This window comes from Myiozetetes cayanensis, unplaced genomic scaffold (genome assembly GCF_022539395.1).
Source record: "Myiozetetes cayanensis isolate MyiCay16 unplaced genomic scaffold, myiCay2020 scf27, whole genome shotgun sequence".
Taxonomy (NCBI): domain Eukaryota; kingdom Metazoa; phylum Chordata; class Aves; order Passeriformes; family Tyrannidae; genus Myiozetetes; species Myiozetetes cayanensis.
The window spans coordinates 6122741-6139828 of NW_026087488.1; the positions used below are offsets into that span (position 1 = coordinate 6122741).

General features: G+C 60.5%; 2 protein-coding genes across 5 annotated transcripts; one reads left to right on the top strand and one right to left on the bottom strand.

Moving 5' to 3' along the window:
- The first annotated feature begins 1704 nt into the window (after positions 1-1704).
- On the top strand, positions 1705-10669 carry RASL10B (RAS like family 10 member B). 4 transcript variants are annotated; one of them, XM_050321887.1, is made up of 5 exons: positions 1706-2224; positions 4305-4637; positions 7238-7282; positions 7708-7974; positions 8523-10669. In XM_050321887.1, exons 2-5 carry the CDS (start codon positions 4422-4424, stop codon positions 8631-8633), a joined length of 639 nt encoding a protein of 212 aa, XP_050177844.1. In that variant the 5' UTR covers positions 1706-2224; positions 4305-4421; the 3' UTR covers positions 8634-10669. The 4 variants fall into 4 exon arrangements, with proteins under 4 accessions (XP_050177843.1, XP_050177844.1, XP_050177842.1 ...); XM_050321885.1 differs by having other exon boundaries at positions 1710-2224; positions 7158-7282; XM_050321886.1 differs by having other exon boundaries at positions 1705-2224; positions 7708-10669.
- An 871-nt stretch (positions 10670-11540) lies between these two features.
- LOC126643613 (GAS2-like protein 2A) lies at positions 11541-15832 on the bottom strand. The gene is made up of 8 exons (XM_050322125.1): positions 15770-15832; positions 15300-15663; positions 14410-14648; positions 14200-14307; positions 13548-13644; positions 12909-13173; positions 12603-12735; positions 11541-11888 (listed from the first exon to the last, which is right to left on the bottom strand). The coding sequence occupies exons 2-8, from the start codon at positions 15649-15651 to the stop codon at positions 11541-11543; spliced, it is 1542 nt and encodes a 513-aa protein (XP_050178082.1). The 5' UTR covers positions 15652-15663; positions 15770-15832.
- Positions 15833-17088: the final 1256 nt, after the last annotated feature.

Here is a 17088-nt window from a genome sequence, read left to right on the forward strand (position 1 = left end):
TGTTCAGTGACCTGTTTTCCCTGTGGCGAAACGATGAAACCCTGGGTCAGTGATGCATTTTGGATCACTTCGCTCTGGTGCTGTTGTTTTCCACAGGGCTTCGCCATTGCTGGTCCTGTCTCAAGCAGGATGGGTTTGGGCTGCAAAATCTGTGTACGAGGCCAGAGCCAAGCTCAGGTAACCCCAAACTCAGTACTTGAAGTGGCCAGAAATACAACACAACAAGCAGCGGGTTTGGGAGGTGTTGCTCTGGAGCAGAGCAACTGTTTTCCACGCTCTGAAGGGCAGGCACTGATCAACCCATGTTGCTCTGCACTGGGATGGTTTTATGTTAGAAGCAGGTGTATGTGCCGAGTAACAGCAGTGACAGGCTGGTTTGGGGTCACTGATCTTGCTGTTGTGTCCCTTCATGCATCCCTGGTGTGCCTGGGATGGGATCATCATTCCCCACTGTGGGTCACCTCCTGCCACGGTGCTGGTGATGAGCCTGGGACAGCATTTGGCCCAACAGGAGCAGAAGCTGCTGTGAGATGCTCAGGGCATGTCAGCTGCTGTCCCCTCACATCCTGTGGCAAAGGGAAAGGTTTCTCTCTCCTTCCCTGTTCTGCCAGGGGCTCCTCGTGAAGAAATGGGTCTTTCCTGCTGCTCTAGATTTGCAGCCACACTCAGTGCATGTGCTGAGGGCCAGCACCAGGTGACAACAGGTCCCTGAGCCCATGGTGAGGTGTGGGAAGAGGCTGGGACTCGGGTGAGGATTTTGGAGACTGTGTCTGAGGCTGGGGCTGACTGCAGCCCCCCAAGCCATCAGCTCTGCCTGTCCCCTGCTGCCACCTGCGTGCCAGGACACGAGAGCTCTTGGATGGATGATTTTAGATTTGCATCAGACTCCTGTCGCTGAGGCTGGGATAAGCCTCCCAACCAGCGGGGACGTGCCGGGATCCAGCCCCACACCCCTCCCCCTCCCTCGTATATTAAGTTTCACACATAAAACTGCAACCGAAGAGCATCTTAGAGGGAACTGCTAAAAATAACCCCGAGGCTGGAACCTGAATTGTGCGGGAGAGTTCGTGTGCAGCCTGATCCCTTCCCTCTCCCAAAAACATTCCACAGCTCAGGACTGCTTTATGGCGATGCGGGGAAGGGCAGCAGCATCTAGGGCTGGTAATAACCCCAGGGACACATAAATATTCCCCTAGCTGCGAGCATCAGGCAGCTCTGCAGGGAAACAGCTGGAGCGGGGTTTGGGGTGTGCTTCGAGGGGCAGAGAGGTGCAGGGAGCCCACCAGCAGCGTGTGCCGGGGGCCTGGACCACACTCCCGGAGGTGTGACCAGCACCTTCCCCTCTACCCAGCACGTTTCGTGCAGGGTGACCCAAAATGCAGACTCTGCAACATAAATATCCCTCCCTGGCACCATCCTGGGCTGAGAGTCCCCCCCCGGTGCCAGCGGGCACAGAGAAACCCCCGGGGGCTGGCACAGCGAGGAGGTGAAGTGATGTGCTCAAGAGCACAGCGGGCAGCGGTGTCAGGAGGGAAAAGGCTCCCTGGGAGGGGTCCTACCCTCCTTCTCCGAAGAAGTCTGGCCTGGGGGGCTCGTACAGGGTGGGCATGAGAGAGCAGATGCCGCTGGGCGCCGGGAAGGGAAGGGGTGACGGCGCTGCACCCAGCACACTGCAGGGGGGACATGGGAGGGTCTTTTCCCATCGGCACCTCCCCAGAGCTCCGGGAGAAGCCGGTGTCCCTCCTGGGCTCCTGCGGCTCGCTCTGGGCATTCCTTGCCTCCTTTCCCGGGCGCTGCCCCCTTCCCTACCTGGCCACTGCCTGTATCCCTCCCCGGGCATCCCCTGCATCTCTGCCTGGGCTGAGCGTTCTTCCCTCCGCGGGCGCTGCCTGCATCACTCCCGGGCATCCCTGCCTGCATCCCTGCCCGAGCTCTGCCTCCCTCCCTCCCTCCCTCCATCGCTCCCCAGGCGCTGCCCGCCTCCCGCGCGGGCATCCCCGCCATCCCACCGGGCGCTGCCTCCATCCCTGCCCGTGCAGCGCCTGCCCCCGCGCCGTGCCCCGGACGGGCTCCCCGCTCCCCGCCGCCGCCCCCCGGTCTCTCCGCGCCGGGCGGGGGCCGGGCCGGGCCGGGGCTCTGCAGCGGGGCCGCCCGCCCCGCGTCGGGCTCTCCGCATGGCTCCTCCGCCCGCCGGGGCGCCGCCGGCCCGGGCCACTGCTGCAAGGTACGGGGGGTCCGCCGGGAACGAGGGGACGGGGGGGGGCAAAGTTACCGCTGGGCAGAGCCGGGGGGGTCGCCGGGATGGGGGGATTGGGGGCTCCCCAGCGAAAGTTGAGAGCCGGCGCTCCCCGCTCCCCTCCGCCCCGCCGGCACGGGGGGCGCGGGTGTCCCTCCCCGGTGTTGCCCCCCACCCGGTACCCCCAGCCCCATCACGCCACCGCGGGCCGGGGATGCTGCCGGGGGTGCTGCGCTGCCCGCCGCGGCCAGAGTATCCCCGGGAGGGTCGAGGCGGGATGCGGGATGTGCGGGATGTGCGGGATGTGCGGGATGTGCGGGATGTGGGATGGTGGATCCAGGGTGCGGGGTGCTGCCGCCGCACCCTCCCCGCGGGGCTCAGGGCTTGCTCCTCCGAGTGCCCCCGGCGTCGCGGGGTGCCCAAGGTCGCATCGGGGGCCCCCATCCCGGGAGCCCCCTGCGAGCCCCCGCCCGGCCCTGCAGCCCACTGAGCCCGGCCTTGTGCTGAGCACCCGGGGCCCCCCGGCTGGTCCTGCTCCACCAGCCCACTGTGGGTTCCCCCGACGGGTCCCCCCACTGAGCCTCAGATTCCCACAGTGCCTGCTCGTGGGGCTGGGGGCCTTCAGGTCGGCCTCAGATGTTCAGGGGTGCAAGCTCGCTTGCTGGAGCCCGTGAGTGGTCCCCGTGTGCCAGCACAGAGGGGAACAGGGGTTTTGGGGTGGCACAGCAAGGCTCAGCCTGTGCCCCAGTTCCAGGGAGCCCTGCAGGCACTGGATTTCCAGTTGTGTTGTTTCATCACCCTCCAGCCCCACAGGGGAGCTGGGGAAGCTGCTGTGAGGAGGAAGGGTTTGTGGGGACAGGGTTGTCCCTGCAGCAGAGTGGCCCCCCGGGACCTGCAATGACAGTGCTGTCTGCTGGTGGAGAAAGGCCCCGGCAGGGTCGGGTGTGGGGGCTTCTGCACCCCCCATTTCCCTTCATTTGGCACAGAAACACTCCTGTTCCCAGGGCTGGGGGCAGCCAGCACCCCAGGGGACAGTCCCAGCAGCAGAGGGTGACAGGGTCCCCAGTCCTGCTGCTGGGGGGGTGAGGATGGTGTGAGCCATGGCCCAGCTTAGGGGACCCCAGGAAGCACATCCACTCCAGCACCCAGCAGTGGGAACCTCTGTGCCCAGGCTCTCCCTGGGGCAAATAATCCCCACAGAACAGGCAGAACAGGGTGTTTGAACCTGACACTTTCTGCTGCTGCCCTGTGCTTCGGGCATGGTATCAAGGGAAAATGGACCAGAGCATCACAAATTGGTCAAAACATCCACACTTTGGTATGAAGCACAAGCTGCTTCCTAGTGATGACAGCAAGCAAAAGTGGGACTCATCCCCTCACCCTTGCCGTTCACAGCTCCTGGTTGGGAGCCCACTGCCAGCCGATGTTTGGACTCCTCAGACTCAGTTCCCAAATTCCCATGTGTGTGTTATCACCCCGTGTCCCCCCACACGTGTGGCCCTGCCAGCAGCTCGTGGGCTCACCCAGTCAGCTGGCTGGGAAATTAGTCTCCATCAAGTTAATTGCCCAACTGCTCAAAGCCTGAAATTAAACGTTAAAGAGTCGCTCGCAGGCACAGAGCAACCTCCCCCCGCCCCAGCAAAAGGCAATTCCAGCTGTCCAAGCGGAGGGAAGATGGATTCCCTGTCTTGGGGCAGCACTGGGAAGGAGCAGCTGGTGACAGTCCCCACGGTGCTATGGAACAAGTCCCCAGCACAGCCTGGAACCTGCTGCTGACGGGCAGAGCAAACCCTGAGCCACAGACAGACCCTTTCCTGGAGGTCTCCTTGCTCTGGTGCTGAAAGGGAGGGATGTGCCTGTGAGAACCTTCATGGAATGAAGCTTTCCTTGGCTGTGTGGGGTGGGAGGCTCCGAAGGGGACTCTGATGTCCTGCAGTCACTGTCCAACCCTGGGGCTCCCCAGTATAACCCTTTCCCCCCGGCTCCCGCTTGAAAAAACATCCCCCAAAGTAACAGTGTGACACCAGGGTGTCTCTAGGATCTGACCAGCTTCTCCTTGGCCTTGCAGTGACGGGCTGCCCCGGAGGGGAAATGCATCCTGAATGGGGCTGAGGCCCCCTGCACGGGAATATGCAGCCTCGGCACCGCGGAGGCAGCACCAGGGCAGCGGCCGGCGCGCGGCGGAATGGTGGCAACGTTCAAGATCGCCGTGCTGGGAGCCCAGGGCGTGGGCAAGAGTGCCATAGTCCGGCAGTTCCTCTACAACGAGTTCAGCGAGGTCTGTGTGCCCACCACGGCCCGCCGCGTCTACCTGCCCGCCGTCGTCATGAACGGCCACGTCCACGACCTGCAGATCATGGACTTTCCCCCCATCACCGCCTTCCCTGTCAACACCCTGCAGGTAGGGGTGCTCCCGAGGGGACCTCCACCCTGGGGGGGGGGTCTCTGGTGACCTCCCTGAGGTTTCGCTGTGTGACTCCACGGGGTCCTGGTTTCTCGTCTTTGGGGGGTGCTTCTCCCTCCGTGTCAGGGTTTGGCTGCTAAAAGCCGGTGTGAGGGGTTGTGTCCTCATGGATACTGGCTGAGCAGGCCCAGGATAAAGTGCCTTTTAAAGCTTGATGGCAGCAAATACAAGAGACGGGGTCCCACTCCAAGGAGCGTGGCTCTGGGATTACCCACAGCCACATCCAGCTGAGTGGTAGATCCTGGAGCATTGGGATCCAGTTCCATGGCTGTCAGAGAAAATGCCAGAGCATTCAGGTGGAAATCAGGGGTTCCTGGAGAGCCAGACTCCTGATGTACCCACTGCCCAAGCCAGGCAGAGCAGGGCTGCTTGTCCCCTCCTGGGAGTGGCCACCACCCCCCTGCACTGCCTGGGCTCGTTCTTGGAGCGCTGGATCCACCAACTCCTCCTCAACCCTCCCTCCCACTCTCAGGTGCTTCCAAAGCATCCCCAAAATGCAGTGTGGGGCTGGAAAGTGCTGACCAGTGCTGACCATTTCAGGGGCTTTAATAGGGGAAAAAGGGGATTTGAAGCTCATGCCATAGCCCCATCCCAGAGGCACAAGTTGTGTCACTGCTGTTGGAAAAGGAGCTGGAGGTGCCCAACCACAACTGCAGCCACGCTGGAGGGCAGTGCCATCAGTGGGGCCACCTCAGTTAATTACAGTGTTCCTGTGCCCGACAGGGACAGCGTTTACAGGGGCCATGTATTGCTCCAGGAGTCCCTGTGCCATCGGGCAGGATGGCACGAGTGCTCCAGGGGCGAGGAGCAGGTTTAAAAATTAACCAGTGAGCGCAGGGAACGAAAGGTCAGCGCGAGAGACAGCCCGAAATAGCAAAGGGTAATTTATTGACACGGCAGCCGATGGCAACACACTCGATTAACTCCCTGCCTTGCTGCACTCAAGTGGAGGCGGCCGGTGGGAACAGATGGAGGTTTCCAGGGAGGAGAGGGTGCTCAGGCGGATGGCTCCGAGGGGAAAGAAGAGGACCGTGGTGGAGGATACGGCTCTGCCTGCTGGGAAACATCTCTGGACTCTGCTCCACGCCCAGGAAAAGCATCCCTGCAGTGATGTCCTGGAAGAGGAGCAGGAGTCAGTGGCTCTCCGACATCCTGCTGCAGCAGTGCAACCCTTCTACAGCTCAAACATCCCTGGAAACCTGCACTGCATGAGGAAAACCATCCTGACATCGCAGCGCCGGAGCAACTGCAGCCTGGTGTGGTGAAATAGCTGCGATTTGTTGATCTCTCCGGTGTATCGGGACTCAGTGTAACCCGAGACACTGCTGCTCCACCCGCCTGTGTCCCTGAGACTGAGGAGCTCCCCAGCACCTCCTCCCCTCGGTGGACAGAGAGGGGCTGGGTCACTCTGCTCGCCCTGAGCTCCTTCCCGTGCTGCCGTCTGCTGTGGAGACAAACCCTCACCCCAAACCCACCTTTTTCCCAGTTCTCTTCAGTTCTAGGTCTTCTCATTTTGCTTCATTCCAATGATAAACTCAGAAAGGGCTGATTCATGGTTCTGAAGGGGTTTGCTCAGGGACAAGTGATGCCTTTCCTCCTTGGAGCATCTTTCTCCTTTCCAGAGGCACTCAGGAGGGTTTGCAGTGCTGCCTTCACAGGCTACCATTCCTGGTCGCACTGCTGGAATGGGAAAGTGGCTGGAAGTGGGGAAGATTTTCACATATAGCATGGGAAAAAATCCTGTTGTTCCCAGAATCCCCAAACTTTCACAACAGCATGTATTTCTTACTACTCCAAATTTTGAATGTGGAGAGGCCACCCTGGCCTCCCTCTGCTCTGTCCCCTGATCTTGCTCTCACAGACCTGGTTCCTGAGCAGCCACTGCTCCTCTCCTGTCCCCATGTCCCTTCCAAACAGACCTGCCATCACACTCCCCCTCTGACCCACAGAGCTGCTGGTCCATCACCCTCAGACCCATGGGGATGGGCCTCAGCATTCTCCTCACCTGCCCTGCCCAAAGAGTAGGGTGCATCACTAATTAACACACCTAATTAGCAGCTCTGCAGGATGAAGCTTTTACATCCAGGGCAGGGGGCTGCATTTGGCACCGCTCCCAGCTCATCACTGTGTGTTAGGCAGGCTGTAATCCTCGCTCAGGAGAGAAACTGGGACTGACAAATCCTGTTACCTCTCCTCTGGATGAACAAGGAGGGATAAAGAATCTCTGGAGGGGGGGGGATGGCTGAAGGGCTGTGGGTGCAGACGCAGCTGTCGCAGGGTTGGTCACAGAGCAGGGGTGAGATGGGTGCTGGGTGTCGGGGCTGGAGAGTGTTCAGCCCCCCTGCTGCCTGCTGGCTTAGCAGCCTCCTTATGTGCCCATGCCCAGAGCAGTGTGGGGCATCCCCTGGGCCCAGCAGCGGGGCTAAGCCAGGATTGATCCCTCTCTGCACCTTGCAGGAGTGGGCGGACGTGTGTTGCAGGGGGCTCCGGAGCGTCCATGCCTACATCCTGGTCTATGACATCTGTTGCTTTGACAGCTTCGAGTACATCAAAACCATCCGCCAGCAGATCCTGGAAACAAGGTAGGGGCCACTTTGCTGGATGATGCATCCTGTCCTGCAGCTCTCAGCAGAGTGGTATGGCTGGTCCCAGTGCTCCCCTGCTCTTGGCACTGGAGATGAGATACTGGACTGGGACAAAACCCCTTTGCAGGGCTGGAAGCCCAACAGCAAAATCAAAACTGGGACTGGGGGCAGGAGAAGGAACAGGACCCTGGGCAGGTACCCCCTGTGGGTGAGGGAAGCCATCCCTGGGAGAGAAGCTGGGGGTGGCACGGTGGGTGGCTGTCCATGGAGAGGGACAAGAGGATAGGACAAGGGGAGGCACATCCCACTCAGCAAGCCAAAACCAAGAGCCAGTTTGGGATGGGTTGAGCTCTGTGGGCCAGTCAGTCACCCCAGTGTGTCCCTGTACCCTTCTGTCCCCCCTCACCACCCACCCTCCCCAGGGTCATCGGCACCTCGGAGACACCCATCATCATCGTGGGCAACAAGCGGGACCTGCAGCGGGGCCGGGTGATCCCGCGCTGGAACGTCTCCAACCTGGTGAAGAAGACGTGGAAGTGCGGCTACATCGAGTGCTCGGCCAAGTACAACTGGCACATCCTGCTGCTCTTCAGCGAGCTCCTCAAGAGCGTGGGCTGCGCCCGCTGCAAGCACGTCCACACCACCATCCGCTTCCAGGGCGCCCTGCGCAGGAACCGGTGCACCATCATGTGAGCCCCTCCTGCCCCCATGGACCCCCCTTCCTCGGGGGCCGAGGCTCCCCTGTGAGCACCGGAGTCTCTGCTCTCCGTGGGGGTGATGCTGCGGTGGGAGCTGTGCTGGAGGCACCTCGGGGTTGGCTTCCCACTGGCGCTGGCACCCTGCGGTGACATTTGGGGACAGCGCGCCTTGGGCAGGGTGATGTGGTGGCCGGTGGCAGGTTGGAGCAGGTGGCCACCTGGAGGTAGTGATGGGTGAGGGAGGTCCTTGGTTAAACCCCCAGGCCCTTCCTGAGCCTCAGCTTGAGGCCAAAGCTGTCCCGGGGGAGGGTTGTACATGGCACTGGAGGATGGGGGAGATCCCTCAGAGGGCGCCCAGATTTTGGCTGTCAGGCCCATCCTTGCCAATTCCTGCTCTGGCACCACAGGGGCAATGCTTGCTGCTCCCTGCCATCACCTGCCCCTGGAAGGGAATGATCCAGCACCTCTATCCTGATGTGCTGGGAGTGGTTCCATCACTGGGTCACAGGGAGACAGGAGTCCTGTTTTCCTCCCTGCAGAGCTGGGGTTTCTCCCCTTGGAGGACAGAACAGTCTCCAGCAAGAGGCCAGGTTACACGGGATCTCTTTTGGCTCAGTTGGATGAGACTTCCAGGTGGAATTTCCCGATGAAAGCAAGAAAGGGGGAAAAAAAAATAATAATAAAGTCCCCATCCCGCCCCTTACATCCCCAGGATGCCGGGAGCTGCCTCCCCAGGGCTCTCAGTCCCTCTCTGCCCCAGCCCAGCCCAGCAAGGCTCCTCCTCCCCACCAACCTGTCGAACACCAAATAATCTCGGAACGCTCCTTGCCGGGCAGGTCACCCCTCCGCTACCTCGCGTCCCGGGCTCAGCCAGCGGCTGGCTTTGCACGGCTTCCACCCGAGCCCCCGGTGTCTCCCGGGCGGGCGGGCAGCCCCCTGTGCCCCCTCGGTGCTGCGCCGGGTTTTCCCATGGTGATCCTGCCTCCATCCCGGTGAGACGCGGCCCTGGGAAGGCAGCCTCCGAAGCAATAGGGAGCTGGAGTTGCGTTTGTGGTTGCATTCCTGCTTGTTTCTTTTTGTTTCGGTTTTGTTTTGGTTTTCTCTCTGCGTATCCCTAGCAGGAAAGTGAGCCTCTCATTTTTTATTATTATTATTATTATTTTTTCAATCTCTCAGCACGTTTTTCCCCCAGACTTGCAGCTCGCCTGAGTCCTGTCCTGCAGGGCCAGGTGGCAAAGGGCAGCCCCTGTTAGGAAACGGTGGTGGGGCAGTGAGGGGTGAGCAAGGGGCCGTGGTTTCTCCTTGGCTGCCCCCTGTGAGGCACAGGGAAATACCATCCCCACCTCCTGAGGCAGGATCTGTGGCTGGTCCATCCTCCAGCAAAACCATCCCCATGATTCCTGGTGTAACAGGGAGGTGCAGGTATTCAAGGTATTCAGTGCTGCTCCGGGCAGGAAAGCAGAAGGACACCAGTCCTTCTTCCTCCCACAGCCAGGTGTCCATCTCCCAGCAGCATCACCGTGCTCTTGGAAACACTTCCTATGAAAGGCAGGTCCAGCTGAGCTCCAACACGGTGCATCCCCCCACCCCATCCCTGTGCCAGGGCCAGGGGGGCTGGGTCACCCTGCTCCCTCCCCGCTGGGGGACCCAAACCCCTTGATCCAAAAAAAAAAAAAAAAAGAAAATCAAGGAAAAAAAAAGGCAATGGGAGGACACAATTCCATCTCAGCCAGGAAGGCAGTGGTACTTGTCACCATCCCTGGCCTTCATGGCAAACCCAGCTCCCTTATCCGACCTCATCCCGCCAGGATTTATGAACACGTGGAAGTCCACTTATCGACCTCTGGCTAGCTTTATCCCTCCAAATTGTCTGAGAAGGAAATTCCTTGGTAAATGCTAATAATAAAGCATTTATAAAGTGCTCCGACGTACACATATCAACGACTAAGCCAATACATTGTTTGTTATAACCCTGTAGCCTGCAGTTTATAGCACAATTAGTTACAGGTTTTTATAGCATCTCTTTAGTATTTTGAAAAAAAAAAAAAAGGTTATAAATATAATTGTTATATTCTATTGTACTTTATAGACAGAGGAAGTTATATTAGTAATAATAACTCTCACTGCTTCGTCAGCATTTCCCAGCTCCCAGGAAAACGAGGGCTACAAAGAGCCGCTTTCCCAAAAGCTCAGGAGGGGGTAGGTGATGATGATATCCTGGGTGGTGGTATCCTGGGTGCAGGCAGGGGCTCTGAGGCAGGACGTGTCCAGGCCTCCAGGAGCACAGCAGCAGCTACAAGCACCTCGTGCCTCACCCCTACTCACACCCCCCTAGTACAAAGCGTTCCCACTTCCCCAACACCACCCTGGTCCTGCTGAGAACAACCTGCTCCTGGGCCTGGGGGAGGCTGGGATGTCCCCACCGCTGTCCCCAGGACAGTGCTGTGTTTCTGCCCCTGTGCACGTGGAGGCAATGCCTGGGTTTGGCTCAGTCCCACCAAGGATGCTTCCTCTCCTCCTCCTCCTCCTCCTCTTCCCCCTGGTGAAAATCCCAGTTGCCTGGACTTGGCTTTCCTTTCCCTCCTGGACTTCTTGTCGGAGATTCCCAAGGTGTCTACACCGCCTGTAACGCCCTGCACCCCCTTCTTTGAAATCGAATTAAAAATCAGGTCTGTCCCCCTTGTTCTGTACCCGCCTCAGGAGTGTTTTTGCAAGCAGGTTTGGCATCCCCGGAGCCCCAGGGCTCACCTTTACTACCTCTGCAGGGGTGTGGGGCTGGCTTTGTCCCCTCGAGGAAAATGGGGATCCCTGGCCCCCGGGGGGCTCCTGGAGGGAGTTGTGCCCACAGGGAGCAGACTGGCAGCTGTGGCCCTTCATCAGCATTATCCTCTCTCCCTCCTCACCCACACCAAAAAAAAGGTGTGGAAACAGAAGAGCTTTGGTCCGTCTCTATTGCACAAGCAGCATTGCTGGGTCCGTGGTGCAGGCTCGGGGTGTGGCCCCCATGACCCTCAGGGGCAGCCACCACGCCCGAGGTGACCCCTCTGGTTCTCCCACCTTCGCCCACAAGGAAGCTCGTGGGGGTCAGCAAGGGGCTCTTCCAGTGACCCCCCAACATGAGTGACTCACTCATTAAAGCTGTGAGACATAAGGCTTGTCAGTCCCAGGGTACAGACAGGGAAGTCTGAGGTTCGAGATGTTTTACACCTTTGGATGCCCCTGGTGTCCCTGCTTCTAGTGGGGGCTACACCCCTCTTCCCTGCAGAAAGCACCCCATCCTCTCAATTCAGGGCTGGATTTTTCCACCCAAACCAGCACAAAAGCGCCTGTTTATCCCAAAGAATTAGCGGTACAAAAAAAAAAACCCACAGGGAAGGAGGGTGCGTAGCTTCGAAGAGCGAGGCGGGAGGACCCCCGGGCTGCCTGGGAGCAACCCCATTACGCCACCCATGCCAACCTCAGGCACTGCAGCTCCAGTTTCAGCATCGCTCCCGTTTTTGGAGTGAGGGGTCCGTCCCCACCGGCACTCGGGGAGGGGTCAGACCCAGGACTCCTCATCATCCTCGGTCAGCCAGGCGCTGCCTGTCGGCTGGGGAGGGCTTGGCCAGAGGGCGTGTGCTGCCGGGCGGGGGGGGTCTGGGCGGCCCCGGGGGGCGATGCTGGCCCCGGCGGGCAGGTGGGCGATGCCCCAGCGGGGTGGGGATGCGCGAAGGGCGCTTGCCTGGCCTGTGGTCCCGCCGGGGACGCACCTTGGGCCGCAGCTTCAGCTTGTAGATGGAGGGAACACGCTCAGGCTTCTTCAGGCACCTCCGGGGCTTGGGGACGCTGTTGGAGCTCACTCCTTGTGGGGTCTGGGACCCCACTCCCGTCCCCTCTGCTTCCTCCGTGGCTGGGAGGGTGGTGGGCTGTGGGGCAGCTCGTGGGGGTGTTTTGGGGACCTGTCTCCCCAGCCCCACAGGGCACAGGGGATGCTGCCTGCGGGAGAGCTCCTCAACCACCCTGTCATAGCCGGGGGGCTGTGTGTGCCCCCAACACCCCCGAGGACCCTTTCTCCCATCACCAGGGCCACAGGCTCCCCTCGGTTCATCCCCTGGCACCCCAGGCCCCTCAGCACCCCCAGCTCTTGGCTTCAGGGTCGGGTGGCACTGCCGTGTCCCCTGGGGACCACCCCCGGCAGCACAGACCTTGCACCCCTCTGCAAAATCGGCCAGAGGGGTGGGAGGCCGGGAGGTGGCTGGGCGGGCTTTGATGGGGGTTTTAACGCTGCTGTCCTGTTTTGGGGGCTGGCTGGAGGAATTTCGGGGTGAGGGGGAGTGGCCCCGGCTCAGGGCTACCCGTCTCCCTTCCCGTGGGCTTTTCTGTCTCTGTGAGTCTCCCTGGGCACCTCGGTGTGAGGAGGGGACACAGCCCTTGAAGGGGCTGGGGGCACGGGGTGTCACTGTGGTGGGTACCGCTGTTTCCTGTGGCCTGGCAGCCACCACAGGTGATTTTCCTCCTTGCTGGGTGCTTCTCGGAGGTGCTGGTGTCACCCTTGGGCTGGGTGCTCTGGACCTGCCCCGCGCCAGTGCCACTGGGGCCTTCCCTGGGGTGCTCCCATGTGGTGCTTTAGGGACCCCCACGCCGTTTGGCAAGGTCAGCCGGGAAGGGGTGGGTGCCCGGCCTGTCACCCCTTGGCCAGGGGAGCTGGGTCGAGCAGGAGCCCTGGATGGCGGTGGCTGCCTCCCCGGAGAGGCAGCCGGTGGCTCCCGCATCCTGCAAGGAGAGAGAGCAGAGAGGAGCCGGAGAGCTGCTGCATCCACCCACCCAGCCTGGTATGGGCACATTCAGAAGGGCTGGGGGAGGGAGGTGTGGGAATTCAATGGTATGAGGGAAAACAGCTGTGAAACCAGGCAGTTTGGGGCACGAACCATCTCTGCACCGCTTACCTGCCCGAAGGGACCCTCCGGGGCTGCGCTGGCTCCCGGTGAGGGCTGGCACCCAGTGGGCGACCCGAGCTCTGTGGTGAGGGGGTGGCAGGGGACTGGGGGCGAGGAGGGACACGGGGCCCCCAGGTGACGGGGGGCAGGGGGCTCTGGGAGCGGTTGACCAGCAGCGTGGTTTGGGGGCCACGGGAAGCGGCCGCCTTCGAGGCCGGGCACAGCCAGACCTCGTGCTGCGCTTGCTGCTGAGGGCTCCTGGCTTGTTTGTGAGCTGTGGGAGAAAACGGAGAGGGGCTCAGCATCCCTGTCCCCTGCACCCACCCTCGGGTGCAGCCCCCCAGCCATCGCTCAGCATCCCAGCCCCCCGAGGATGCTGGCAGAAATCTGCGCTCCCTGCGAAGGGCCTTTTGGGGTCTGGCTGCATCTGAAAGTCTTCCATGACCTCTAGTGGCCACCAAAGCCAAAGAGTCACTACTCAGAAGCAGACATTCCCCGGCAAAACAACGAGGCACGGCTGTACAAAAGCCTCCTGCTTTCGGGAGCCTCCTGCTCCTGAAAACGGCCACAGACGCATCGAGACCCACGACAGACAGACCCACCCCCCGCCCTCACCCCGCCACGGGGTTTGGGGACGCGGGGACTCACAGAGGGAGGTGCAGCGACACGGGTCGTGCTTGTCCAGGTAGTGCTCCAGCGTGTCCCAGCCGCCCCCGACCCGCACCATGACGTGCTCCCGCAGGATCTGCACGGGATGCCGTGTGCCGTGAGGCCCGGAGAGGTGCTTGGGATGGGGCACCCCTCCAGTTTTTAATCAGCCTGGGGGTGACACACTCAGCCCGGCTTTGAGAGCAGTGGGCTTGCCCTAAGTGCCACCCGGTCTCCCAAAGGACAGCTTCATTCCTGGCTCAGCTCCTGCTGCCATTCCAACATTTCATCACACCAAGGAGAATGGGAACCACTTTGGAAAACCCCTCTCCTTCATCATGTGCTGAGTTGTTTGGCCAGGCTTAGGGATGAATCCAGGCAGGGACAGAGCTTCCCAGTGTTCCTATTGTTGGGTAAGAACCTGGCTCTGGCTCGGTGAGGGACAGCCTGTTGTGTCCTGTACACGTGGGTGGTCACACCCATCCAAACACTGACAGCAGGGCTGAGCTTCCCTGCTTCCCTGCTTTGGGAATAATGGTCAAAACTCCCATACTGGCCCCATTTGGGGGATGGATTATGGAAGAGGCATCAAGGCAGCAGAGGAGGATTCCTTGTGCCTGTGCCCCAAAAGCACGGGGAGGAGCAGACTCACCCGGACAAAGATGAGGGTGTCAGAGTCGCCCACACGGTATTTCCCTTCGGATATCTTGATCATGGGGAACTGGACAGGGCAGGTACAGCGGCTCACCAGGTGCTGGACCTGCAGGCAGCAGGAATGGGTCCTGGAGTGGCCATCCCCATCCATCCCCATCCCCATCCCTGTCCATCCCCGTGCTCATCCCCATCCTGTGCCCCTCCGCACCATCTGGTCGAGGTTGTTGAGGTCCCGTGGTTTCCTGGGGGGCCGGGGCAGGGGGGTGTCTGTGGGGGGCAGGTCCAGCTCCTGGCGAAGCTCCTCCTCGATCTCCTCCTCCATCTGCACCAGGGTCGGGGCGCGCATGCCGAAGCGGGAAGCGCGACGTGCCAGCTCCAGCAGGCACAGCACGAAGTTCTTCTCGTTCTTCCTCAGCACCAGGTCCTCTGTCTCAAACATCAGCACATCTGGGGCAGGGCAGGGCTGGGCTGAGCCAGGGTTGGCACGTGGGGATGGGGACAAAGGGGACGAGGGCCCAGATGGAGTCAAAACCCACCCAAAGGGGTGCTATTCACCGGAGCCAGCCCGCTGGGAATATGGTTGGGTTCAGCAAGAGTTGGGATAAATTAAAGCACTTAAGATCTTCTTGAGCATCTACAGCTGTTTCATTGCATTGCAAAGCCGCAAAACTCTAGTCTGGGTTCCTTGAGGGTGTGCCACTCTGTGCCATTCCCCTTCCTGGGCATCCACTGGTGGTAGGACAGGCTGACAGACCCTTTGCTGAGCCAGGATTTCTCCTGCTCTCCTTACAGCTGGGATCACGCCATGCCTGGCAGGGACACACTGGCCATACACCCTTTCTTTTTCCACCCCTCCAGTGCATATTTGCACCCAAGCAAACACACCAGGCGTGTGCCAGCACCTTGCAAAGTTGCTGCCAAGCCTGGAGGAGCTTGTGCAAGGAATGCCAGCTCAGGGGTGCATGCACATGGTGCTGCCCCATGCCGGGGTGGCACTGATTTTGGGGGACACCTGGGAAAACACCCGTGGTGATGTCAGGAGCATCTGGAGGGGACTTGCACACACAGACACAGGGCAATAGGAGCCTGGCATCCTACCTTTGATATCCATCTCCTTCCTGCACCACTGGATGAAGTTGGAAACGTTGTCCCTGGCCTGGAAGGTGCCTGGCTGAGCTGTGAGGTTGCAGGTGACACCGGCAGTGGGCAGGCGGAGGTGACGGGCCACGTCGGGGTAGGCGCAGGCGAACTCCCCGGCCACCTGGGTGACGTTGTTGGCGTGGGAGCAGAGCACAACCCCCGTTTCCAGCACCTCCACAAAGGTGCCCACCCTGATGTCCAGGTCATACAGCTCCTTCAGCCACTCCGCCAGGTCCTCCTTCATGGCGTACAGGTACTGCTGGCTGGTCGGGTAGGGACGGATGCTCCGCACGGCCGGAGTGCCCCACATTCTGCCATGAGACTGGGAGGAGGTTGAGGGAGAGGCATGATGGGGACATGGGTGATGGGGACATGGGGAGCTGCCCCAGCTGTGCCCCCCAGCCCACCTCCCCAGCAGCCACACTCACCCGGTGCCACTTGCTCCCTGCCACCCGGGACGGTGATGCCGCCGTCCTCCTGGTGTCCAGAGCCCTTCTGGGGTCTGAGGGCTGAAGGAAATCACCCTCCTGGGCAGTGGGTGTTTTGTTTCCTTCCCAAGTGCTGATCCCTTCTCCTTGGTGACAAGGGACTGGCTGCAAACACTCCCTCTTAACCCTTCAGCACCTGCTCCTCCCCAGCCATGCAAGGGGTGGATTTTCCCCCGAGGGCCCTGGCTCCAGGACAGGAAGGAATTAGAGGGCAGCTCATCAGCTTCCCGAGTTGCTCACAACCACGAGAGGGATTTTCCCCCTTCCTGACACCCCTCCAACCATCTCCACCACAGGTGGGGTGACCTGGTGGCCCTACAAGACACATCTTCAGGGCAACCTCGAGGTGAGGAGGGTTTATTTCCACACCCACCTTTGGGCTTTCTCTGCCCTGTGCTTCCTTGCAAACTTCTCCCCAAATTGCCCACAACAGCGAGGTCTTTGGTAAAAGCCAAGCTCCTCCAGGGACAGAGTGACTCCAGGAGTTGGGGCTTTAAGGAAATAACTACACATGAGTGGGCACCTCTGGGAATGTGGGATACTCCCTCCCCAACCCAGGGCTTGCAGAGCTGCAGCAGCACCCAGGTACTTCTGCAAAAAGCGAATCTACCAGGGAAGTGCTCACGCCTCAGGACCGAAACAGAGCCTCTTGTGTGCTTGGGGGGCTCTGTCATGGGCTTTGGGGGGGCTTCTTGCTGTGTTGAGAGACCTGTCCTCTCCCTGGAGCCAGCTGCTGATGCTCACTGCAGCTCACTGTCCAGCCAGTGTCGTTTTGGGGGAGGAAGTGCAAGAATCCCAGCTATTCTGCCTGGGAATGTGTGGCAGGCTGGAGGAGTCTGTGCCTGGCATGCCCAGCCAGGGAGCCCAGCAGCAGAAAAGGACCCTTGTGAAGCTGGATTTCCAGCCAGGGCACCCAGTGGGGCTGATTGCACAGCTCAGGGTGTGAGTTCACCTCCCCCAGGTCCCCCTCACACCAGTGGGGTGCAGGTGATACATCACAGTCATCCCATCCCTGCCAAAAATGCTGTGCTCAGACCCAGCCCTGGCAGCATCACAGGACCCCAAGGCTCCCGATGGGACACAGCCACAGGAAAACACATGGCAGCAGGCCAGGAAGGAAAAGGAAAACCCAAAAAGGGGAGAGGATTTGAGGCTGTCCCATCCTCAGCCTCCAGTTCCACAGCAGATGGGATGCCTGCTTTCTCCTAAGGGAACAGAAAAGGGCATAATGAACTGCTGCTCCTCAGCAAAGCTGCAGG

What these genes read in the sequence shown, in the direction of transcription:
- RASL10B (XM_050321885.1), top strand. Translation starts at nt 4,422, where the DNA reads ATGGTGGCAACGTTCAAGATCGCCGTGCTGGGAGCCCAGGGCGTGGGC. An exon ending in CAGCAGATCCTGGAAACAAG is followed by an intron (nt 7,283 to 7,707) that starts GTAGGGGCCACT and finishes CACCCTCCCCAG; the next exon opens with GGTCATCGGCACCTCGGAGA. An exon ending in AGGAACCGGTGCACCATCAT is followed by an intron (nt 7,975 to 8,522) that starts GTGAGCCCCTCC and finishes TCCTCCCTGCAG; the next exon opens with AGCTGGGGTTTCTCCCCTTG.
- LOC126643613 (XM_050322125.1), bottom strand. Translation starts at nt 15,651, where the DNA reads ATGTGGGGCACTCCGGCCGTGCGGAGCATCCGTCCCTACCCGACCAGC. An exon ending in TCAACAACCTCGACCAGATG is followed by an intron (nt 14,308 to 14,409) that starts GTGCGGAGGGGC and finishes TGCTGCCTGCAG; the next exon opens with GTCCAGCACCTGGTGAGCCG. An exon ending in ACACCCTCATCTTTGTCCGG is followed by an intron (nt 13,645 to 14,199) that starts GTGAGTCTGCTC and finishes CATCCCGTGCAG; the next exon opens with ATCCTGCGGGAGCACGTCAT.